The 25,506-nt window shown below is 42.4% G+C and overlaps 1 protein-coding gene across 2 annotated transcripts in view; it reads left to right on the forward strand.

Moving 5' to 3' along the window:
- Positions 1-25,506, forward strand: part of USP32 (ubiquitin specific peptidase 32) — a 3,310,274-nt gene that overhangs the window by 2,768,985 nt on the left and 515,783 nt on the right. For both annotated transcript variants that reach the window (XM_044054559.1, XM_044054560.1), the window contains exon 27: positions 1,995-2,179. In XM_044054559.1, coding sequence (XP_043910494.1) covers positions 1,995-2,179 — 185 coding nt within the window. The remainder of the gene's footprint in view (positions 1-1,994; positions 2,180-25,506) is intronic.

The raw sequence follows: 25,506 nt of genomic DNA on the forward strand, positions 1-25,506 counted from the left end.
TCTTTATTTTAGCATGTTATTCAATTTTTGTCTTTAGAAACATTTCAACATTGATCATTTTCATTTAACTGTGGAATAGTTTTTGGTGTCCTGTATGCTGTAGTTTGATATAAATTATTATAAATAATAATTCAGTACAGAAATAAGTTGGTCAAGCTTGAATCTTTGTTTTCTTTTGGCATAATATTTGCCACAGCCTCCTTCCAAAAATAGTAAGTCTTCTTAGAGTCCAGTACGTTTTCGAACAGTTTAACTAAGCATGGTGTTATTTTGTCTTTATGTAATTTTCATATCCCTACTGATACACTTCCAGTACTTAAAGGTTAACCCCTTGATTGCCATTTTAACTTATCTGCTATCTACTACTGTGGTATCAGATTTATTGTTGCTAGTGCATCCTCTCTGTAGTAATTGAATAAATAAATTTAGGTGCAGTAAATACTATTGATTTAAATTTTTTCTACCTACTTTGGAGACTTCAAATGGAAGAGAGAACAAGCCCTGCGCACAATGGATTTCAAGTATCAACCCACTTTTACACTGAAAAAAATACCAGATAACACCAGCTGTTGAGTCTTGTAATGTTCTTTAGATGCACTGCTTTCTGGATTGATGTGTGCCTTTACTGCTCTTACTTTATGATACAGTCAGAGCTGGAGAGTTTAGTTCGTGCTCATTTCACCTGTGCAGCAGTTAAATATTTGGTCAAATTTTGTGGTGTACTTGTCATCAGTGTAACTTAGTCATGAACTATGGGCTATAAAATACACATTTGTGGGACACTGTCCCTTGAATATCCATGCTAAATGCCATGTCAGTTTGGTTTGAAAGTTGTTAGTAGACAGTAAATGTTTTTTCTTCTCCTTTGATGTTTAACACTAGTTTTGAACTTATCCACCTGTTAAAGATCACAGTTATTCATGTAAGAAAATGAACACTTGAATTGCTGTCTAAAAGCTGCTGCACTTCAGTTACCTGTCCTTTACCACACCGCAGTGACCAAATCATTCTGACTTTTGTCGCGGTATGCTAATTAAAGTCTTAGGACTTCATACTCCAGCTTTATTGACTGCTGCCTTGAGTCCTTTAATTGAAACACTGAGGTGAGGTGTAGCCAGAAGTAAATATTGTGGGAAAAAATTTCCAGGGAATTATTATGGCTAGGCTTGCATAGGCCTTAGGGCCGATAGCCTAGTACCAACCTATGAACCATTGTTGAATATTTCCTGGTCATTTGTGTATTTCTGGCAGTCTTTTATGAGAGCTGTTATCAAAATAAATTATGTGCATAATGTTAGAGGATAGGAGAAACATAATTTTCAAGCTCTTTGCTGAAGAATCAGGACAAAGACAAAAATAATGGAGAACAAAGGCCTTAAAGCTGGGACATTTTAAATATTACTCTGATTCACTTAGTAAGAATGGAACAGTAGGTTTTGTTTCAACATGGATTTTCTGAATAATAATAAGAATGAAACTAATGTCTGACATTATTGTTTGCTTTTAATCCTTGGTGATTTACTAGAAAATCAAGCATTTTATGAGGATTCGGGCAAAAATGTGAAGCAAAATTAGAGATGGTTTGCACAATTAAGGACAGTTGACAGGTATGAGGAGAAAGACTAATGAAAATAAGCTATGCAGGTGAGAAGTGAAGTAAGTCCAACCTGTATGCTTGAAGGACTTTTCCCTCAGTAGATTAGTTTAAGAATCAGTGTTCATTTCTTGCCAGTCTGTGGCACTTATTGATTTTAAAACATTTAATTGCAAGATTGGAAAGTAGTAACTAAGAATTTAAGATTATTCAGCACTGAAGAGTAAATACTTGCATCTGTATAACAGTACAACCAGTCTTAATTTGTAGCAGGTGTTTCTTTTGAAATTCGAACTTAATTTCATATTAGTGGTGGTTTCATTATTCTGTTACTGTATTAAACTGAAGGTCACAAGTTTTGTGTAATGTTATTTGACCTTATTTTTTTTAATTAAAACAGATGCGAACAGAACTGTATTTCCTGTCCTCTCAGAAAAACCGACCTAGCCTTTTTGGGATGCCGTTGATTGTCCCCTGTACTGTTAGTACAAGAAAAAAAGATTTGTATGATGCTGTATGGATTCAGGTTTCACGTCTTGTTAGCCCTCTCCCTCCTCAGGAAGCAAGCAATCATGCACAAGACTGGTTAGTATACTGAATAAAATGTTTTAAAGACATTAGATCAAGTAAGCATTCATATGGTGAAAACAGAGGTATTCAAGCAGAAGTTTAATTGTACTGCACAGTTTATATATGCTTTTCTATAGGTGTGTTGTATTTCTTCATAGCCAATTAAAATACAAAATAATTATCTTCAGAAAGGTGTACTGAATTCAAGCAAGGCATCTGCTTTATAAATAGAATATTGATGTTTTATGTAATGTTAAAAGCAAATGGAAAAAACTGAGAGGCTATTTTTATGTGATTGTAAATGAGTCATAGACCACATTGTGTCTTCCTGCTTACCAGTGTTACTTTAACAGTGTAAGCTGTGTTACATGGCCAACCGAAGCTTGTGACTTCTACCTTGCACCATTTTTTAGACGTCCCAGAGAAAGCGGTCTCTCTCTCTCTCCTGTCTTCCTTAAAGTGGAGGGCTTGGTGAGCCTGGCAATAAAGAATACTGAAGAAAAAGTAGAATTCATGAAGATCTGTTGTAGTCTCTCTTTTGATATGCTATTCCAGTTCCATCTCCAGTGTACCACCTGTAAGAAATTGAGGGGTTCACTACTTTACAATAGAATGTCACACCTCCTGCATTCTGGAATTTTATCCAAATACAGTGAGTGTTAAGACCAGTGCAAGGGGGAGATGATAAATTGGTGCATATAAACTGTATTCCTGTGTTTTACTCTCATTACTGGCTGATAAATCTGAAACATTGAAAGAATTCTGTTGTGAATGGACTAATTTGGCTATCTGTGAACTGGAATTTGGAGATGGTCCCTAGCAAATTCTGAAACCCAGTAGAGCCATCAGCAGAATAAAAAAAGACAGACTTTTAAATGTTCAGAATGGCAGACTATGTTTTCATGCCTGCTAAGAATAAGACGGCTGGGAAGACATGCCTAAGGAATCATAGTGCAGGCAGAGCAGCCCAGCAGAAGCACTCTAACAGGCTGATATGTACCAGTGCACTTAGTAGAATTATAGAATACCTTTCTGATACAGAAGGATAAATGCAAACTAGTGCAGGAGAAGTATACGTCCCACCTGGACAGGGAAACTAATACACAGGTTCTGACACTGCAGGCGGAGGGCCTCTACACCCTTGAAAGGACATTATTTCTCCATAACCTACATCCTGGAGGGCATTATTTTGCTTAGAGAATGGACAATCTGTTAAACTGTTTTGTATTTATTTTTTTATTACTATATACTTTTTTTATGTTTTTGTTCTAAAATAGTTATTTCCACCTAATATTTCAAACTTGCTGTTGCATATGTATTTGCTGTTGGAGGAAATATTTTACATGCAAAATATAAGTTATGTAAGCATTTAATGCCCCCACACACACACACACACACACACACACTCAGAAGCACAGACACATATACATAGAAATATACACATGCAGCAGTTGCAGCCAATTTGTTGAGTGAATACACCTCAGATGTCTAATTGTAAGCAAATGAATGAAAAAAAAAGAAATCCTAGATGCAAGACATTGAAAGTATTCCCCTCAACTCTTTACTGTCCCTGACTTTGTGCAGTGGTGCTACTCTGTCGCTTGTAGAGTGATCAATCACTATGGATTAAGTCAATCAATAATAAAAGACATTTGAGTTTTATACTTTATTTTTAAGGAAATGTATGCAGATGGGAATGTGTTGCAGTCTGAAGACATTACTATGTGCTCTCTCTGTCTCACATGCATGCTCTCTTTCACTCACACGTGTGCATAAGCACGCACACACACATTTTTCTTTATTTTTTTTTTCTTTTACTTTTTTTAATTTTACACTTGCTAAAAAACAAAGGGTTGTGCAACAAGCATAAAAAATGGCTGTGAATCAGTGGTCTTGTTTTTCACTGGGCGTTATCTGTACTATAACACCCTGAATGGAGAATGTTCATTCTCCATTCAGGGTGAAGATGTGCTGGCTGCCCATTTTCTAAAAGGAAGTACTGTGTGTATGAGGACAAACACTAGAAGACATTCAGCAGACATGCTATCACTGTTCCCAAAGGTGACTGGGATGAACTCCTGCAGACAGTTGCTCAGCAACACACCTACAGCCCCTGTAAGGCATCCAGGACACTCACGATCAACCAGATCAGGGAAAGGGCAGTGTCATCACTGAACTAGCTGTCCTATATCGTCCAGCAATTTGTGGCAGAGGTATAGATGTACATGTATATGGGCTATCCTGTACAAGCCGCAACATGTACACAGACTGTTAAGCAGAACATTACATGAAACTTGGCAGAAGGTATGCCAGCTGGGCCCCTTGCTGGAGTTCATCCTTTAAGATGCAACACAATTGGTACCCACTGAAATACAGCTGCTTCATGGATAGATTCAAGGATGGTCAAGCTAAGGGTTTTCATTCCTGTTAATTATGGCTGCCAACATACATCTGCAACTCTGACCTGATACTAGTTGATGGCACTGTCCCAGCAAAAGCTGCAGTGTGCAAGCAGCTTTCCTTACATAGAAGAATTTGGATACAAGTAAATTTAAGGACTGGCCCACTGGTAGATGTTCTTCATCCAGATGTGGCAGGTGCTGCAGTTAATGGAATGAGAAGGTGAGGTGCTCAACCTTCTGTTATGTATTGATGGACTTTGAGACATCAGCTGTTCAGGGGGGTGCAGAGTAACATACTCTCCACATCAACCAAGGACTGTCTATTCCATCTAGGATAGATTATCAGGGCATTGAGTCATAAGCAGCATTTGTAGAAATCCCATTTTTTGTGCGCTTGTAAGACATTTTTAAGGTAACTGATGATTTTGGGGCTCCCACTTTTCATCTTTTAATCTGATTGACTAGAATATTAGAATAGTCATCTTTTAATCTGGCTGACTAGAATATTAGAATAGTAAGTTAGGGTGCAGTTCTGAGGGATCTTAACCATATTGCTGTACATCTTATTGATAGGTGAACTGCACTTAATTTGTATTATCTTTGAGTGTTTTCTGATTGTGCATCAGCAAATTAATGTTCTTGCTTGAACGCAGTCATACGCTGATGCACATAGAAGGTTTTGCAGTAGTGTGAAATGTGGCATCTAATATAGTTGAAGTTGACTGCTGGTGGACAGCTGTTATTTCATCTAATGTTGTGCTTTACTTTTACTTCCTGAATATATAGTTGTCAGTTTGAGGATAAGGAGAAATTAGCAGGATTTTTGTTTTTTTATTTTCACCACTATTTTATTCAGTCTGGACAGTTTGATATATTTTGAAATTTCAATAAGTTAAATTATAGAACTCTCTATTTTTTTCTGAACTAGAGATTTTATTTTTAATTTAGTGGTTATTGTTTTGCTGTTTGGAAATTATGTATGTGTTATATCATTTTAATTTGAAATTCACCTGGACTATTAGTTGTCTTACAGTGTTTTGTTTTTCTCATTTCCTGTTGTTGATATTCTGGTTTAAATATACTTTTTCAGTACTGGACCCCATTTTGTCGGGTATATTTTTATATTTGTCATTGTTGCTTGTTGCAAGGCTTTAGCCCCAGCAAATGTGGATACAGATTCAGCTGCATGATTGGGTAAATTACCCTTGACCAAAGGTTCCAATAGTTACTTCCTGACTGGCTGTTCGTTTCTCCATTGTTTTTTTTGGCTCTTGCTATTCCTTTTATTATTTAATTCTTACTAAATGGATCCAACCTTGCCACTATTCTTATTTGAAATGTTCTAAATTACTTACTACTTTTCTAATGCAGATATTAAAATGGTGTTAATACAAACCTTACAGATAATATGTAAAGGTACAAAATGGAATACTACATCCACAGTTCATTTGCACTTCTTGCACATAATCATTAGCTTGTAGTTGTCATCAAATCAAAGATTTTTAAAAGTGCAAAATCTTATTTCACCTGCAAGAGACCTAGAGGATGAAAAATCAAGGTATGAAGCTCAGAATAGTATGAGTAACCATATAATTGTTGGTAGTTACTAAAAGGTCCTTATATTTTGACCTTCAGTAATCTAAATTTGAGTAATTAATTTCATATGCCTGACTACAGAATTCAACGTTTGTTCACTGCCAATAATTCTGTTTTAGTTCCTGTGGAAGAAGTAGTTGTTTACATATACAGCTTTCTGTACAGTTTGCTTATTTTACTCCTTTATGTCTTACAAGTCAGCTTATATTTCTCTGAAGTATGCTGTGTGCCATATTTCCAGCTTCCAAATGAAAATAAGATACGGTTTCGATTCTTCTCAAATCTTATCATTTACTGTTGCAGTGACCCTCTTCAAAAAAGGTAATACAGGTATGTATACTTACCATAACAGTAGATCTGTTAAGCTGATATCCATCTTCAGTAGCAAGCAGGGCTTTGTGCTGCAGACATTAGGACTGTTTATCTAATAAAACATCTGATGTTTTAAATCTTCATTCATTCCTTACGATTAGGACTTCGGTTCCATCCTCAGAACTGACACGGCCCATTGACAAGCTGGCGCCAGCCAAAACGCTCTCGAGCCAAGTCCTACCCATCTTCCAGTCTCTCCAGATCTCATTTGCCGCATTCCCTGCAAGACATGTCAAGCCAGCACTCTCAAAGCTAAGTGTTTTTCAGTAACTAAAACTCTTTAAAATTCCTTAAAAGTTCTTAAACTTATTCCTTTGTAGTTGTTAGTTTCTCTCATTTTTCACTAATCTTCCTACCCTCTACCTCTGGTAGTGAAAGTACCACCATTGGTACAGCCCCTCCTTTCTACCCTTGTGGTAGGCCTTCCCTTCCTCTTTCTTTACTGTGTAGTACTTGTATAGTGTGTAACGTGCTGTTACTGTTTGGTTAGACTTTTAGCCTTTGACACTAGTGTTGCCATAATGTCTGAAAAGAAGACAGTTTCAGGTTTCAAAGAGTGTGACAAATGTGGGCGAAAAACGCCAAACTCTGACAACCACGTCCGGTGTGTATATTGTTTGGATGTTGATCATTTACAGGCACCGTGCAACATCTGTGGAAACTTTCGTTCCCACACCCTTGCAGAACGCAAGAATAAACTTATTCTTAAGGGCCTACGAAAGACCCCTTTTTGGAGACCCTGTCTGAAGCAGAGGTCTCACCACCTCCTTCCAAAGAAAAATGTAGCTCTAAGAAAAAGAGAAGCCATTCAGTTCCAGTGCCTCCCTCCTCCACGGAACCAAAGCGGCCCCTACTTACTTTGGCACAGTTGGCGGCGCAGACCTCTTCGGACATGACTTCTTCGGCACCAGGGACTCAAACCATTCCCTCAGTGCAGTCAACAACCATGGAGCAAGGACCCTTTGCTGCGACCGTATCGGTACCGACCCCAGTTACGGTACCGATTACCTTCATGGCTCCATCCTCGGTGCCCAAGATCGAATATTTACCAAGGACAAGATATTCTCCTACTTATGACCCATTCATAGGGCAGCAGTACAGCCCTTTTCTGGCTTCCCCCTCAGCGGCATCTGTCAGATCCACCAGGAGCCTGTCAGAAATAGATGTAGTGAGGCTTGCCGATAATCTCCAAACAGCTAGAGGTCTACCAACTCTTGCTTCTCTCCCACTCGGATCCGAAGCCCTTTCTTTTTATTCCCCTGTTTATCCTCCTCCGACTTCCTCCCAGACCTTGGAGCCCTCAGTACTGATGCTCTCCCCGGTGCCCTCTGCTACAGTTCCAATGATAACATCTTCCTTCTCGGCTCCAGAATCCCTTTGCGCCATGCTCCAGTCGGATCTGGTCCATCCCTGGGATCTTGACTGGGCTGCCGGCACCGTGACCCTTAGTTCGGTGCCAAGTTTTTCCATAGTGCCATCTATGGCTCCGGTTGCTCTGACAGTTTCCAGTCCTGTCGGGGCTCCTATTCTGGGGGCAGGTTTGTCGGAGCAGGGTGTGACCCCAGTTCTGAGGTTGTCCTTCTCAGTTTCAGGCTCCCATCCGTCTTTGGGCGGACCTGCTTTCCAGGTGATGGAGAGGGCCCTTGCTTCTGCGAGAGTACAGTTGGCACCTGAGGCATCGGAACCACTCCCTCCCTCTAGTATGCACCTAACAGCCTCCTACACAAGGGCTTTGAGCATGGGAACAGCAAGACTCCCTGCCCAAGGAAACCTTCTCTCCAGTATCCTCTTCAGAAGAGCCCACTGAAGAGCCATCCCTGAAGAAAGCATGCAAGAGGAAGCACTTGGATTCCCTGGAGAAATCTGTCACCAAAGATACTGACTATGATGAGGGAGATACGTCCCCACGGTCTCCACCGGAACCACATCTCATTTAGAGACATTCTTGAGATCCTCAAGCAGAGGGGAGACTGGAAGTCCTTCAATCCCTTCTTTGGAGGAGTCAGTATTATTGCAAGCTTTCCGTGCTCGACCATCTACTTCCTGGGTGACCCCACCTGCATATGAGTTAATTAAACTTATTGTGCAGCATGTCTGGAAGGCTCCAGACAATGTCAAACCATTCCCAGGAGGCCTGACAAAATTCTTTCACCCCCAGAAGACTAGCCTCACTGGTCCAAGCATCTAGTTGTGGATTCCATGGTCATGGCAGCAGCCACAAAAAGAGAACTTGTAGAGGATAGCTCAGCTGTCCATCCCCCAAACAGGGAGTCTCGGGCTTTGGACAGACTAGAGAAGCAGATCTTTTCTTCAGCAAACTTTGCCATTCGGTCCCTGAATTATATGGCACATTTTACGTGCCTCCAAAGAGATTTGATTTCAGAACTCTCAGCCTCTTTGCCAGGGGTACTGCCTGATGAGTTAAGAGATAAAGTTGCCTCTCAGCTTGCTACTCTTGAGTCCATTTCTAACTCCACTATGCGGTTGATTGCTCACAACCGAAGGGGCAGCTAGAGCGGCCGCTTCAGGCATTGTCATGAGACGTCATGCCTGGATGCACTTATGTGACTTCACAGACCCCTTCAAGTCTTCCTTCATCAACGCGCCCATTGATGACTCTTCCATTTCGGCCCTAAAGTTAGAGACACATTGGCACGAAGTGAGAAGGATGGAAAAACCCTATCTGCTGTGGGCATACGTTTTTCAACCTTCAGTGATCTTATTCCAGGAATCAGAGGGGAGGAAAGATGTGGTTCAGAAAATCCCAAGGACCTTTCCATGACACTCATGGTGAGTCATCCCTCTGAGGCAGAGGGGGAACTCATCTGGAAGACACCCGAATCATGGCAGAGGAGGACCGTGTAATCAGGGTGCCAGGGACTCCTTCTCTGGTCAACCCTATCAGTGCTCCTGAGCAGCAGCTGGATTGCTTTCCTCTGGAAGCAGTCCAGTCGGGGGATGATTTTCTCTGCACCAATCAGCATGGCAATCAATAACAACAGATTTCTGGGTGCAGAGAATAACCAGAGGATACCACATCCCCTTTGACCTCATCCCGAAGCCTCTGAGGTGAACCCCTGATGTTCCACCCAGTCAGAGGGATGCAGCAGCATTAGAAATTGGAAAGCTGTTAGAAAAAAAAGAGTCATCCAATTAGTCCCACCAGATCAAATAGGATCCGGATTTTACTCAAGGTTCTTTTTAGTGCCAAAAAAAGACTGGGGACTGGAGACCAATTTTGGATCTCAGCATACTAAAGAAATTTGTCAGACAAGAGAAATTCCTGATGGTCACGATTCAGTCCATTCTCCCCTTTCTATAGAAGGACGACTGCATGTGCTCATTAGATCTTCAGGATGTATATTACCACATAAAAATGGACAAATGCTCCAGCGACTCCAATCTTCCGTCACTGGGGCAAGCCTTGCTGCGATCTATTTGCATCATCCCTCAGCCATAAGTGCAGAAGCTTCTTTGCCCTAATTCCCCCTCAGGGAGAGTCACCGAGAGATACTCTGACTCACGATTGGCCCTCGGGTCTACTATATGCCTTTCCCCCCCTTTCCCCTCATTTCACAGTTCCTGAAGAAATCTCAAAGGTTGAAAAGCACAGTCATCCTCATTGCCCTCTATTGGCCCCATCAAGTCTGGTTCCCCTTCGTTTTGTCTCATCTGGTTCACCGCCCATGGACCTTGGACCCGTCTCCGGGACTTCTCACTCACCCGCAAGGACTGGTTCATCCCAACCTGCATAACCTCAAGCTCACAGCTTTGTATCTCCACTTCTAATGATTGCCAGGCAAACTGATTTATCCTCCCCTGTCCGCGAAGTCCTTCTGGCTTCACACAAACCATCCAGCAGGAAAATCTATTACAGCAAATGGACAGGGTTTTCTCTTTGGGCCAAAGAACAAAAGAATGATGCCTTCTCATCGCCTATTCACAAGATTTTAGAATACCTCACTACCTTATTACACGCAGGAGCCTCAGCATATGCAATTACGGTACACTTAGCAGCTATTGCTAATTTTCATAATGGGATTAACAACTCTTCAATTATGTCCCACCAACTCTGTAAGACTTTCATGAAAGGTGTCTTGCATATCAAACCGCCCTTTAAACCTCCAACAGAACCTTGGAATTTAACTCTAGTCCTACAAACCCTGACTGGTTCACCCTTAGAGCCCTCAAATTTGTGTGACATTACATTCCTATCATGGAAGACCCTACTTTTAGTTGCTCTCACTTCAGCCAGGAGAGTGTCTGAATTGCAGGCTTTGAATGTCAAAAGGCAAGGGTTTCACTCCCTACTAATCCTTCTTTCCTACCCAGAGTTATCTCAGTGTCTTCTATTGATCAGTCCATTGATTTACCTGTCTTCTTTCCCCATTTTTCTAACAAGGGGGAATATCTACTACATACACTAGATGTGCATAGACAACTTCGTTTTCATTTGGACAGAACAAAATCATTCAGAAAATCTATTGCCTTCTCAGGCCCCAGACTGGGCAAAGCTGTATCCAAAGTAACTCTGTTGAAATGGCTTAGGAATACTGTTACTTTCATCCATCTGCAAAACAAAGTACCCTTGCCTTTAAAAGTCAAGGCTCATTCCACTAGATCAGTATCAACTTCAGTGGCTTTTCACTCTAGAGTTTCCATGGACGATATTTGTGCAGCAGCCACCTGAGCAAGACCGCATATATTTATCACTCATTATAATTTGGATATGCCCTCCAGGAGAAGAGCATCCTTTGGTTCGATGGTGCTCAGGAATATCCTTCCATAGGACCACCCAGTAGCTGGGGAATTCGGTCCTAATCATAATGAATGAATGAAGATTTACAACATCAGATAAAGAAGTTATGTCTTACCATAACATTCAGTCTGTGTTGTAGATCTTCATTCATTCCTTACTCCCCGCCCTCCTTGCCACTACCTGGACTCCTGGTGGACTGTAGGGTCCCATTATATAATGCTAAGGTATCTGATCAGACAGGGCCTCCAATTTGTCTACCTGTCCTTCTTTCTTTTAGCACCTTTGTGCTGGGCAGGCAAACTCAATCTGAAGAGACTGGAAGAGGGGCATTATTGGTAGGACTTGGCTCAAGAGCTATTTGGCTGGCGCGGGCTTGTGAATGGACCTTGTCAGTTCTGAGGACGAAACCAAAATCCTAATCGTAAGGAATGAATGAAGATCTACAATACAGATGGAACATTATGGTAAGACATAATTTCTATTTTCCTAGACTGTCCAAGTCACTTCTTCCCATTATTTGCTACACATGTGAAATTCCAGTTATTCTTTGCCCTACTTATTAAGTAGTTCTGATCAAAATAGCCTCAGGATACTTTGGAGACTCTCTGACATTTCTTGCTACAAATCCCATTTTAGTGTCTGTCTGAGTACTTTTTAGTACATATTCTGTTTCTACTTCTGTACCTCCCTTAAGTCATGAAAATGTTCTTTTTTTTCTTATTTTTGCACCAGTGGGCCTAGACCCATTGGTATGAGACTCACAGGCTTGTGATGTCCAAAACTGCCATTAGGAAGCATGCCTGTGGTTGAGCTATCCTGCTGCCAATATGACCTTGTTGATTAGTCTGTTTAGGTGAAGTTCATATTTTACACTTGAATCTGTATAAACTTCAGTCAAGCTACACAACATAGACATCATGAGAAACCTGGAGCACTCATTTTATCTCGGGCAGTGACTGCATGTCAGCCTGATTTTTTTTACAGGCTCCCCTAAAACATTTCTTCTGTACACAGATCTACAACTTCATTCTTTATTGTAATCAAGACGTTAAAGTATGTTGTTTATAAAAAGGGCTGTTCTTCCTCCTCCTCCTTCAAGTATGACAAATTGTCTTTGCAGAAAGCAGTAGTCAAAGAAGCTATATCTGTTTCTGTGTAATCGGTTAAAGTACCTGCTGTAGTGTTTTTTTTTTTAACTCATAACCTTAGTATTGCAACTGTGCAGATGCAACCAGCAAGACTCCAGGCTGGGTAAACTGAGGTCTTTATACTCATCCATTGTCCTTGTAGTAGATTGTGAGACACAGGAGTTCATTCCCTGGTCTCTTCTACTGGGGGGCATCAGGTATCTTTCCCAGAAGCTAGTTTTTTCCAGGCACCAGTAAGCTCATTGCTGGCATGAGTAGATGCTCTTTATGATTCACTGTTATAGTCATAACTGATTGGATTTCCTGCCTTGAAAGCTCTTGGCTGTTACAACTACCAGAGAATTTTCTCCTCGTCCTGGAGCTGGTGGATGACATGACTAATATCAAGATGTCTTGAGTGTAAAGGGAGTCAGCTGGCACCATAACCTCAGTTGTTTCTTGCTGTTCGGGGCTGAAACAGAGTAATAGTCAGTGGATTGGTCAGTCCACACCAGAGAAAGAAGACCTAAAGTACCCCATTGGGGAGCCTTTCATATGTTTCTTGACTAATGTCCGCGAAAGTTAAAAGCTGTCTCTACTGTAGCAAACAGATACCACACTAGGATTTTCACTCCTTTTGTGTGACTTCTCTAGGCCCAAGCATGACATACCTGTCGGTTCTGTGCTCACTTTAGCAGTAGAACAGTCAAGCATAGGGCTGAGATTTTAGCTAAGCAATTTAGCAAGTTGCTAGGGCTTTTGTGTACTATGTTGTCCACCAGTCAGGCTGAGGTTGATCTCCCTAGGTGTAAAAAAGAAAAGCGTCCAAAACTAGAGTCCTGGGTGATGCTTGTTTGCCATCCTCCAGTCCACCTGGGTTTATCATCATCGAAGAAGGGGAAATACTTTTGCAGTCCCTTCTGACAACTGAGGTTATGGCATAGGCTACTGTTGAGACCTGTTCAGAGTCAAATACATTGCTGGCTCCCTCCACTTTCTTACAAGCCAAATGACTTAGCTCATTGATTGAGTCTGAAGCCACTTTGCACATTCTGACTTCTGATGACTGCTCTCTAACTGTTGGAGTCTGGAGTCTCTCATTGTCAGGACATCACCTTGGTTCATCATCCCCTGGATCTGGCTGTTAGACCACATCTTGGCCATAGTGTTGATGTCGCTGTTCGGCTCAAGACTAAGGCCTTACATAAAAATGCTCGAGCCAAGGCCTACTAGCTACCCCTTCCAAACTCAGGCCTATCAACAGGATCTAGTTAGGTTGGCTGAGGAGTTGATCACCACAGTCAGATCCAGAAACCTTTCTCTTCCAGGTGCTGCCCGTCAATCTTCTGCTGATAAAAGGAGAAGGGATATCTCTTACAAGTAGTCTTCTGATTCTTTTGAATCTGAGGGTGGTAATGATGAGTCCACCTTTGAGGAGGGCTTCTCTATTGCTTCCTATGGGGATTCAGATTCTGATGAGAAACTTGCCTCAGCTACCCCTCCCCCCCGAGGGCATTTCCTTTGGGGAGATCCTACATACCTTGAGGGAGCACGTTAAATGGGAAACACAGGACTGTCTACAATCTAAGAAGAGGGTTAGGTAATTTCTAAAACTCCCTGAGCATAAACCTCTTGCCATTCCTCAGTCTTAGAGGTAGTTGACAATGTCTTGCTTGATTCTTCCTTACAACCAGACTCCCTCTCCCCGCCTCTTGGAAACCTGATAGATTCTACAGCTTTCTGGATTCCCACAGACACCTTTTCAAAAACCCTGTAGCAGACCCTGAAGTGATTACTCCTGTTTCTAAGGGTGCAAAAGCTGACACTTCCAAAAATCCCCTGCCTACTGACAAAGAATACAGAGACTTGGAAAAAGTTCGGAAAGAAAGCCTCTGCTACCCTAGTCATGAAGGCTTTAAATTGCCAGTTTCATATGGTGAAGTATTGGGCAACCATTTTAGACATGATGAAGCAAAAACTGGTAGGGAATGAAAATAAGGCCCTTTCCAATGAACTGCTGGGCTTAGCACTTCTTGCTCTCAAGTGGCTAAGCACTCCTTGCACTGTACCTGTGTTGTTCTGGAAGCTTTCAGCAGGGCACCAACTACTGGATCTGTTATTAGAAGACATGCCTGGCTGAGGGAGCAGTCTCTCCCTGAACATGTGAAATCCAGTCTCTTGGATGCTCCTTTGGTCAAAGATTTCCTTTTTTGCCCCAAGGCTGAGGCAGTGCTTAAGAAGATGGAGGATAGGGCCAAGTCCATGTAAAAAGTCAAGGACTTTCTTCAGGTTCAACCAACTCGCTTTAGTCAATATTACCCTACCAAACATTGGTCCTTTCCAGCCTCCCAGGCTAAGCCTAGACACTGGAGACCTCAAAGGGAAAGAAGTAAAAGGCAGCACTAGTGACTGAGACAGTGGCAAGCAGATTCAAATAGGCCTATGGGATGCCATCAACAGGGACCCAGCAGGGTGCAATCATGACTGTTCCATGAGGCCTCCTTTCTCCCTCTCCTCACAACCCACCCCTCCCTTCCTACCCCTCAGGCTAGGAGGACGGCTGTTCCTCTTCGTAAAGAATTGGACTTTCAATACTAGGGATCAATTGGTTACTGAAAATCATAAAAAGGGGTTACAAACTTCAGTTCAGACAGCCTCTGATTTGATCAGGTTTCCCAGATATTCCTCCAAATCAACAAATAGAAGCCTGAAAGTAAATGCAGCTCCTGTGCATCCAAGTCTCTGTGGAACCAGTACCGTACACGTTGCAAAGAAAGGGATTTTACTCCAGGCTTTTCCTTGTTCCCCAGAAAAGAGGGTACCTGGAAGCCTATTCTGGACCTGTCAAGACAACAGATTCTTGCACGTTCAAAAATTCAAAATGCTAACCCTTCAAAAATTGCTGCCCGTGGTTTCAACCAATGCTTATATGGTGACCTTGTATCTAAAGGACCCATATCTCCACATTAACCATAGGAAAATCTCACAGGAGGTTCTTGTGCTTCAGAGCAGGTGCAAGCCATTATCGATTCTATGCTGTCTGCCCTTTGACTTGTTTACTGCAACGAGGGTTTTCACAAAATGCTAAGCTCTAGTGATAGCCTTCTGCAGGTCAAAGGGCATTCATATTTATACCTACTTAGATGACTGTCTCATTCAAGCAACAAACCTAAAAAAAGCTCAAAGCAGATTTGCTTTACACCCTGGCTTCTCTGGGGTTCATGATCAGTAGCCCAAAAGTCTCAGACCATCCCCACAAACAGGTTTCTGTTTCTGGGAGTTTTGCTGGACACCAGAAGGCCTTCCTTCCTCCAGACAAGGTTGCCTTTCTAATTCTGTACTTCCAAAAGCTTTTTCTCAGGAACTACCTCACTGCCAGAATTTTCCTCTGAGCTTTGGGTTACATGGCCACTTGCATCCTCATGTTCCCCCTAGTCATACTCCATTTGAGGAAGCTGCTCATAAATACCTCATAAATGTGTGATGCCAACACTGTCAACCCCTCAACCTCAGGGTGAAGCTTCTTCCTTATCTTGGGAAAGAGTTTGCTTGGTGAGTCGAAAATACTCCCTCAACCCGAACTTTCCCTTCTGGTTCACTCCTCAGGATCAGACTCATGGCTGCCTCAGAAATAGCCTGGGGGGGTCACTACAACAACTTACTGACTCTGGGCATGTGGGACTCCCAGCTGAAGAACAAACACATCAACCTAAAAGAACTGATGGCAGTCCAAAAAGGTCTGAATGCTTTCAAAAACCAATGGAAACCAGGAGTATACCTAGTAAAGACAGAAAATATCACAGTTACGTGGCACATAACCAAGTGGGGGGGGCACTGTTGCCCCCTTTGTTACCTAGACATGGACCTTTTGGAAACTGCAAACTCCCTAGGTCAGCACCACTCAGTACCAACCAGGAGAATCAAATCAACTGGTGGGTCACCTAAGCAGGAGCCTGTAAGACTCATTGGGAAGTTTTTCTCAGTACAGTGTGTACACCTACCATAGATGCAGATGTTCAAGTATATTCACTGTTGCAGTATTCTTTCATCCTTTCTTCCTGTCTTGCACCATGAGATTGGGGTAGGTATTCTCCTCTGCACATACTCTGGAGTTTCTAAACTTAGGCCCTTGACCTTAGGTTCCTTTTAGGGGGGGCTAGGGGGCTCCTGTCTGTTGGGGGCAAGAAAATACTGAAGTTAATGGCACTAGCTGACTTCCTTTATATCCAGACATCTTGACGTCATTCAGGGCATCCATTGGCTTCAGGTAGAGTTGAAAATTCTCTGGTAGTCGGACTGGCCAAGGGCTTTCATAGTAGGAAATCCCATCGGTTATGAGTGCAACAGTGAATACACTCAAACATCTATATTTATGGTAAGTATATATACCTGTACTTTTTTCACCCAGCAACTGATGATTTGCTTGCCAGCATCTATGCCTCATGCATCAGTACCAGTATCTTTCTGTATGATTTTGGTGACCTTTTTCCTGGCATTGGTTCTGCTGAGACATGTAGTGTACAAAATCCTTACGTTGTTGACACCAGTCTCAGTATTTGTCATGGACCATATGACTTGTACTGAATGATCTAATGATGTCATTTTCATTCTTCCTCGACCTAGAGGTTCTGAATCTAATGTCGGATCCGACTTGGCCGCTTTCAAAAGCTTAGGCTCCAAAACTCGAGCTGCTCCCCTACTCATAATGGCTCATTCCCCCTGATTACCTCAGATCTCATTTGTCGCTATTAGGAGAAGCCCTGCAGTCTGCTGACTCGAGCTGCTTTGGAGATTTACAGCTAAGTCCAATAATTGTTTGAAGAATTTTTCTGCTACTACCTTTTTCCTTATCTCCTACCCCTTGTTTCTTTAAAAAAAAAAAAAAAAAAAGTTTTCTTGTGTTAAATAAGTGTTCGCTGGCATTCTCTTTGGCAGGAATTGTTTTCCCTTTTCTTCTCTTCTTTCTATCTTTTCTGTAGAATGTCTGATAAGCCTTTAGGATTTAAAAAATGCACTTCCTGTGGGCACAAGATTCTCTTATCTGATATCCACAGGGAGTGCATATATTGTCTCGGCCCTGCTCACCTTGAAGTCTACTGTTCCATTTGCAAGGGGTCTCACTCTAAAGCACTAGCCAACAGGAAAAACAAACTTATTTTGAAGGACCTTTTATTCAGTCTGCAGGTTCTTCTACGTTAGGGGCTCAAGCCCCCTCTAAGAAGCATAAAGAAGACAGGGAACACAGAAAATGTTACCCAGGAGTCTGCTTTCTCTTCTTTGGATGAGTCTCTAGCCAAGACTCCTAGGGCATTGGATTCCAAACTCTTGGATCCGTGTAAGTCCACTCAGTTGTCTCCTCGGCTCTGAGCTCCCATGCCTTCGGAGCCTCCTCATCCTCCTACCATAGGGTCTCCCCTTAAAGAAAGATCTCCTAAGACACATCAACCGCAATAGAAGCAAAACAGCAGCAAACCTCAAATCCAAAAGCCAGGAATCCCAAAATCTTTTATTGTAAAAAATAATAAAAAACTCTCAAAAGCTCTCAATCGCCTTGGCTTCAACATCCTTTCCCGAGTATACAATTTCATTAAAAATCCACTCTTTATATACAAATACATTAACTACATAAGCATCCATTACAAGAGATCACCTAAGACTTCGTCCTGGCCACCTTCTACAGCATCATCTGTCAGGTCCTCCCACAACCTTTTTGAATCAGAGGTGAACAGATTGATGAGGCAGTTCCTTCAAATGTATATCCAGATGGGGTCTTGCCAGGCGTGTCCCCTACCAGGTCCATGGGGAGACCTTTAGCTCCTTCTCCGATATCTAACCTCCTGCTTCAAAGCGTTCTGATCCGAATGCCCTGACAGTCGAGATGTCGGAGCTGATAGTGATTCTCTGTTCAACTCCAGCAGCTTCCCTGACTCTCTTGGCCCTGAAGCCTCGATGTCAGCTCAGAGGGGATGACCATGACTTCAAAATTTTTGGAGCAGTCATTTCCCCTCGGAGTGTCGGTGTTCACAGCTCAGACCTGACTTCCTGCTCAGAGAGGAGGGCTGGGGGGAGCTGGGGGATCCTGTGCCCCAATAGTTTTGACTCCAGCAGGATGATCTTCAGCATCTCCGGCCCCTTCTTTCAAAGTGGTGGAGAGGGTTCTCTCCGTGTCCAGGAGATCCTCAGCTCCCACTCTTTCAGATCCACTTCTCATCCCCATGGATACTGTTTCTGAGACCTCACCACTGCCCACCTCGGGACAAATGGCCCAGCAAAGCCTTCAAGTACTTCCACCTTTAGAACCCCAGCTCTCTCCTGACATCTCCCCAGAACACCCCACTGGAAGGGAAAGTGCAAAAAGAGGCACCTGGATTAATCAGAGGAATCCATCACAGAAGACATCAATTTTGAGGAAGGGGAAGGGTCCCCAGGATCTCCACCTGAGGATATCTCCTTCAGAGATATTTTAGAAATCCTGTGCCTAAGAGGTTGATGGTCTTCCCAGAATCCTACCCCTGAGGAAACAGTGTTCTTGGAGGCTTTCGGGTCTGACCCGTTTACATCTTTGGTGTCTCCACCCTGCTGATGCACTTATCGACCTGGTATGCAGAGCGTGGAAGGACCAGGACACTGTAGAGCCTAACCCCAAGTGTGCAAAGAAAATCCTTAGCGCTCCTTTGACCAACCCCATTGGACTAAAGGAATCCTGGTAGATGCCATGGTACTTGCGGCAGCCACCAAGGAGGAGCTGGTCCAAGCAGCTCCACTGCCCATCCCCCTAACAGGGAGTCTAGGGCTATGGACAGATTTGGCAAGAGAGCTTGCACCTCATCTACCGTCATCTCATGAACCTTAACCTATCTTTTCTATTGTACTAGGCTACAGAGGGATTTAATCAAACAACTCTCTAGTTCGGTCCTAGAGTTCAAGTCTGGTGAGGAGATGAAGTCCTTCCCCTCCAGACTGGCCACTGTCAGTCAATTTCCAATGCGTCTGTGAGGATAATCTCCCATGCGGCAGAGGGTGCATCATGGGCCACTGGTTCTGGCATTGCAGTTGGGAGCCATGCTTGGATGTGGCTGTGTGACTTCGCAAAACCTTTCAAGATGTCTTTCCTCAATGCCGCTTTTGACAGATCATCTTTGTTTGGCCCACTGTTAGAGAGACACTCTCCCTAAGTGAGAAAGTTGGAAAGACCCTGTCTGCCATCGAAATCCATTTTTCTACCCCCCCCCCACCAGACATCATTTTCCAGGAATCGGAGGGGGGGGGTGGACTGTGGTTCAAGAAATCTCAGAGTCCTTTTCAGGAATCTCAGGTAGAACATTCCCCAGAGGCAGAGGGGGGAAGGGTTACAATGGTAGATGCCATCCATTTGGTAGAGAGGGTCTGCAAAGTCAAGGGTCTCGAGATTGCTTCTCGGACAGACCCTTCCAGCGTTCCTAAATGGTTACCTGCCTGTCCTTCTATGGAGGCAGTTGGGGTGCTTATCCTTGCACCCAGAAGCCTGGCTAGCTATCACAAATGACCAGTGGGTGCAAAGGATCATATCCAGAGGATACTCCATTCCCTTTTCAAAACTCCCCAAACCAAAGAGCTCTCTCCCAGATGTTCCAACCAGTCAGAGAAAGACAGCAGAGTTGGAAATCTCAAAGCTGCTCCAAAAAAGAGTCATCCAGAAGGTCCCTCCAGATCAATTCAGATTAGGCATTTACTCAAGATTCTTTTTAGTACCAAAAAAAGACAGGGGACCTCGTGGCCCATCTTGGATCTGACATCCCTGAACAAATCAGTAAAAAAAATCAAAGTTCAGGATGGTCATGGTCCAGTCCATTCTACCTCTTTTGAAAATTGATGACTGAATGTGCTCGTTAGACCTGAAGGATACATGCTACCACATCAGGATGGACAGACACTCCAGATGGTGTCTACAGTTTAGGCTGGGAGCCATTCATTTTCAATTCACAGCACTTCCCTGTGGTCTCACCATAGCCTCCAGGGTGTTCACCAATTACATGCCGGTAGTTGCATTTCATCTAAGGCTCTAAGGATTCCACATATTTCTTTACCTAGACAACCGGCTCTTAACTGCCCCAACCAGGCATCTACTCATCCGAGCCTGGGACTATGTTACACCAAGATCCTACTTTGGGCATAACCATCAACATGCAAAAATCACAGCTACAGCCAGTACAGAACATAGACTTCATAGGGGTACATTTGGATACAACCAAAATCTTGGCCTTCTTTCCTCCAGACAGGATTTCAAGCCTAAGACTACATATCAGACAGATTTTGGCAATTCCATTTCCTCCAGCAAAACTAGTACTCAGGGCCCTGGGCTCCATGGTTGTCACCATAACTCTGTTACCAACAGGATGTCTACACATGGGAATTCTGCAATGGACCTTCGCAGTCCAGTGGTCATTACATCAGTACCCCCTCAGCTATCCAATCAAACTATCACGAGTGGGCAACGATTCTCTCCTATAAAATGTGGAAGGAAACACGAAACAGAGTACATTAATCCGGCTCCACACACTAATCGCTTTCACCATACAAATGGCATCTTCAGACGGAGTAGTAACCATAAAACAACTCATTAAATACACATGTCCACTAATCAATCAACATAAATTAATGCAATCACACTTTTCTTAAAGCAAACCACACTTCATACATCGTATTCAACCTAAATATGGCCCTGTCCCCTAAAATACCAAACCTAATGTCTATAATATAAAAGCTTTTACTAAAAATTAAAAATAATTGTTATAAAATATTTATTGTAGAAAATGAACATAGATTGCATATTTAAATTTTAGCAGCTCTTAATCTCAATACTGGTCCTAAAGATATATGTTCATTTAGACCAGGTGATGATGATGCATCTAAAATCACTTGCCACTTATATTCTAAGAATTCAACTTCCAATTTGGCATCACCACCTCTGTTATTTTAAACAACCCTATCCATCACAAAAAATAAAACTTTCTTGAAATTTATGCACTTGGTACTGTGCATATATAAGGCATTATGGGGGTCTTTGATTCTTATTGCTCTTAGGTGCTCTACTATCCATTCCCTCAACCTATGTGTGGTCTTTCCTACATAAAAACTAGTGCAGGAAGTACACGTAACTAGGTAAACCACTTTAGAGGTGTTGCAGTTGCACCTACCTGGACATTTAATGCTCCTGTTGTAACTCGGAACAGTAACATAGGGTCCATCATTAATAAATCTGCAAGACTTGCAAGTCCCACATTTATTCATCCTAGAAAAGGTGTTGTTTCGAGGCCTCTGCCCCTCCAAATATTCTTTTAGATTTCTTCCCCTTGAAAATACAATCCTAGGATACACACTCAAACTGCTTTTAAGTTCACTATCAAAACTTGTATCCCATATTGTCCTAATAGTGCCCACTATATCATTTGTTTGACTGTTATATTTCAAAATCAAACCTCTGGAATCAAAGTTATTCATATGACTTCTGTTTTCTGATTCAATAATTCTCCCTTTTAATATGGGTGGAAAATTAGTCTCCCTTTTACCAATTACTTAATTACACATTTTAATCAACATTTTAAGGGGTATCCCTTATCTAGGAACATCCCTATCAATGTGTGTAACTCTTGTTTACAAACTTCGTTGTCACTGATGAGACGTGACAACCTTACCATTTGCCCCTTGACAATATCCCTATGTAGTATTTTTCTTTCAGAATTAATGTACATTTTTGTATGTAATGGTCTACTTTGGAAATATGTTAGTAGCAAAGCTGATCTGAGGTAATTGGGGGGAATGAGGCATTTTGGGTAGGGGAGGAGCTCGTGTTTCAGAGCTTAAGCTTTTGAAAGTGGCCTAGTCAGATTCGAGGTCAGATCTGAAACCCACATGTCAAAGAGGAATGAAAATAGACAACATAAATGGAACATTATGGTAAGTACATAACTTCTTTTTTTCTTAATGAACCTGACACTTGTCTGTATATAAAACTGATTGCAATTAAGCTTTAAAACAGAATTGCACTATTATAATCACTGGAGATCTTAATGTTATGATTTACCATTACAGTGACCCCTCCCCTCAAACAAAGTGGTACAGTTGTTTTTAATGATATTATCAAAAAAGTAGATCTTCAAGGAGTAGTTGCTGTAACAATACAGCTGTCTTCCATCCTTCTGAATAATATGTACAGATAATTGTAATTGTTCATTTTTTCACATTACATTTTTAATGTATAGGTTTTTGTAATTAAGGTAACTTATCACAGTAACACATTAACACATTCCTTATGAGGGTAAAGATCTCAAACAGCAGAAGAAGGCTTTGAACAACACTTGTACATGATTACCTTGTGGCTCTGCTAAGGTTCTCTGCAGCACTGGATTGGAATCAGCTAAAGCCTTTACAGGGAATTGAAGGCTACTGATTGATAAAACACTGAGCAGGATGGAGACAAGGTAGGTGGGCAGTGTCCAGGTATCATATTTGCTGTTTCAGTGATAACTCCTTGAAGAGCTACTCAAGTCTGGGAAGAGTGCTTTCACTTTGACAGTATGGCTGTGTGTAAGGATAAGAATGTTTAAATCAGGTTTCATTTGTGCTATAGATGACTGTACTCTTAACACACACAGAAAAAGCTTTGAGACAATCCATTGTTTTTAAACGATTTTTTGGAATGAACCATATTTGGTCTTTCACAAGGATTCGGTGTTCCGTTGTTAACCTGAATTTCCTCCCATAAATTATTTCTGGATCATGACTGAACTGTTCCATTTATATCCTTATTTTCTTCCGAGTCCTTCTGGTCCAGGGAATGTGCTGGAAGTTCAGATTTTAAGTAAAGCACAAGCATATGTTTAGAAGACTGAACAGCTGTTTTTGTTGTGTCTGCTAGAAATGGAAGGGTTGGCAGTCACACTGCAAATCCTTTCTAAACTGATTGACAACTTCAGTACCTTCTGCCATCATGTGCCTCACCACCAGTCAGAAAATGCTGTCAAAGGCTACACTGTTAGAGTTATGGGTGCTTCCAGTAGTTCTGTTGAAAATATTTTCATGGCTTGTATGTACATCGTGGCTTCTTGGCCTGTGCCTCACATTTTCAACATGAGTTATTGTCTCAATCTCCACTGTAAGATTCAGGACTTCTTTAGTCCTTCTGGTTATTAGCTGTCTGACAATCTTCCCAACCCTTTTCTCTGTGATGGATTTACTTCTTGAGATTCATCCCAGCTCTTGATACACCAAGGATTGTCCCTGATGTAAGGTGTAAAATATAGATGTTCATAGTGTTTCACTGTTGCAGTCATTACACTTGGGTTATCCTGCTGGCAGGCGACACGCAGTCGGCCCAAGTTCCAAAGTCTTGGTCCGGCGTCGATTGCTGTCGCCTCTTCCCTGACGTCAGTGCGCCAGGGGTATAAAAGTTGCAACCGACGCCATTTTCTCCAGTCTTTCTTGCCGTGCGGTGCCCGAAGCAAAAGCAGTTCGCAAGTGCCGGTCGGCCGACTCCTGAGATTTTCAAAATTGAGTTTCAGAACCGAAGTCTTCAATAAAGCTAAGTACCCCATTGAGGAAACTTTTTCTTGCTCCAGACCGATGTCAGTAGAAGTTAATAATTGTATTTCTTGTGGGAAGCAAATACCTCATAAGGACTTTCATTCTTACTGTATTCCTTGCCTAGGCCCTGACCATGATGTTACTAGTAGTCGGTTTTGTGCTAGATTCAATAAACGCACTATTAAACGTTGGTTTGATTTTGCCTTACATTATTTTGGTCGAAGGTTTAATTACATAATGCTGTCAAACAACCGACGACCGGAATTTATAAAAAACGCAAAGAGAAAGAAAAGGACAGGCATCCGAGGTCCAAAACTGACGACTAAGCCTCTTCTAGGCCAGTCGCCGGTTCTCATTGAGGCGCTTTCGCAGCCCCTGACACCTGCTACCTCAGAGGCACAGGCCGTAACCGACAGCCACGTGGAGACACTGAGGCCTGTGGAAACTCAAGGTATTGGGCCTACGGAAACTATACCCTCAGATGGGTCCGGAGCCGCTGAGCAGGCATCGGCTTCTGAGGGTGTTTTCAGACCTTCACAGCTTACAATTAAGCCCTCTACAGCAGCAAAGGCAAAGTCAAAAACACCATTAAAGACAAGGAAACAAGTACAGCATTCACCAGAACAGTCATCCATGCCAAAGAAACTGATGCTTAAAATGGCCGAAGACCTAATTACTTTAATCAGGGGTTCCCATCCCCCTCCTGACAAAAGGCCTAGGCAAGACACTGATTTTGATTCCTCTGACCAGGTTTCCATTTCCTCTTAGTCCTCTTCTGATCAGGGATATTCTCTCCCTCCCTATGAGGACTCTGATGCAGAAGAGTCCATACCTTCAGCCTCTCCGCCTGAGGATTATTCTTTTGGGGGAAACCCTGCACACCATGAGGGAGCATTTCCATTGGGACAGCCAGGATTATTCAGAATCCAAGAAAAGGCTCAGCGACTTCCTTTTATTGCCTCAGCACAGGCCCCTGGCTATCCCCCTGTGCTTGATATTATTGTTGATGTTTTTTCTGAATCCAGTCTGTCTCCTGATTCTTTACCCCCTGCACCAGTCAAGCCAGACAGGTACTACAGGGTCCCTGACTCTCATAAATTTCTTTACAAAAACCCTGCTGCAGACCCAGAAACAATTTGTCAGGGTCCTAAAGGGGTTAAGGCTTCCACTGCTAAAAATCCTGTCCCCTCGGATAGGGATTCCAGAGCTCTGGACAGATGGGGGGAAAAACGTTTACACTTCTGCTACTTTAGCTGTAAGAGCTTTAAACTGCCAGTTTCACATGCTTAAATATCAACAGTACCTCATGTCATTGTTAAAACACAAAATGGTTTCAAATACAGAAAGTCCTGACAGTAAGGAAATGCAGGATTTATTTCATGCAGTTGAACAAGTGGGAAAGCATACTCTGCAAGGTGGTTTTGATTCATTAGAGGCTTCTTGTAGAGCCGCAGTTACAGGCTCTGTTATTCGAAGGCATGCTTGGTTGAAAGAACAAAGTTTACTTGACCATGTTAAAGTAAA

The sequence above is a fragment of the Protopterus annectens genome, chromosome 13.part0 (assembly GCF_019279795.1).
Source record: "Protopterus annectens isolate FY-2018-M chromosome 13.part0, PAN1.0, whole genome shotgun sequence".
NCBI lineage: Eukaryota > Metazoa > Chordata > Ceratodontiformes > Protopteridae > Protopterus > Protopterus annectens.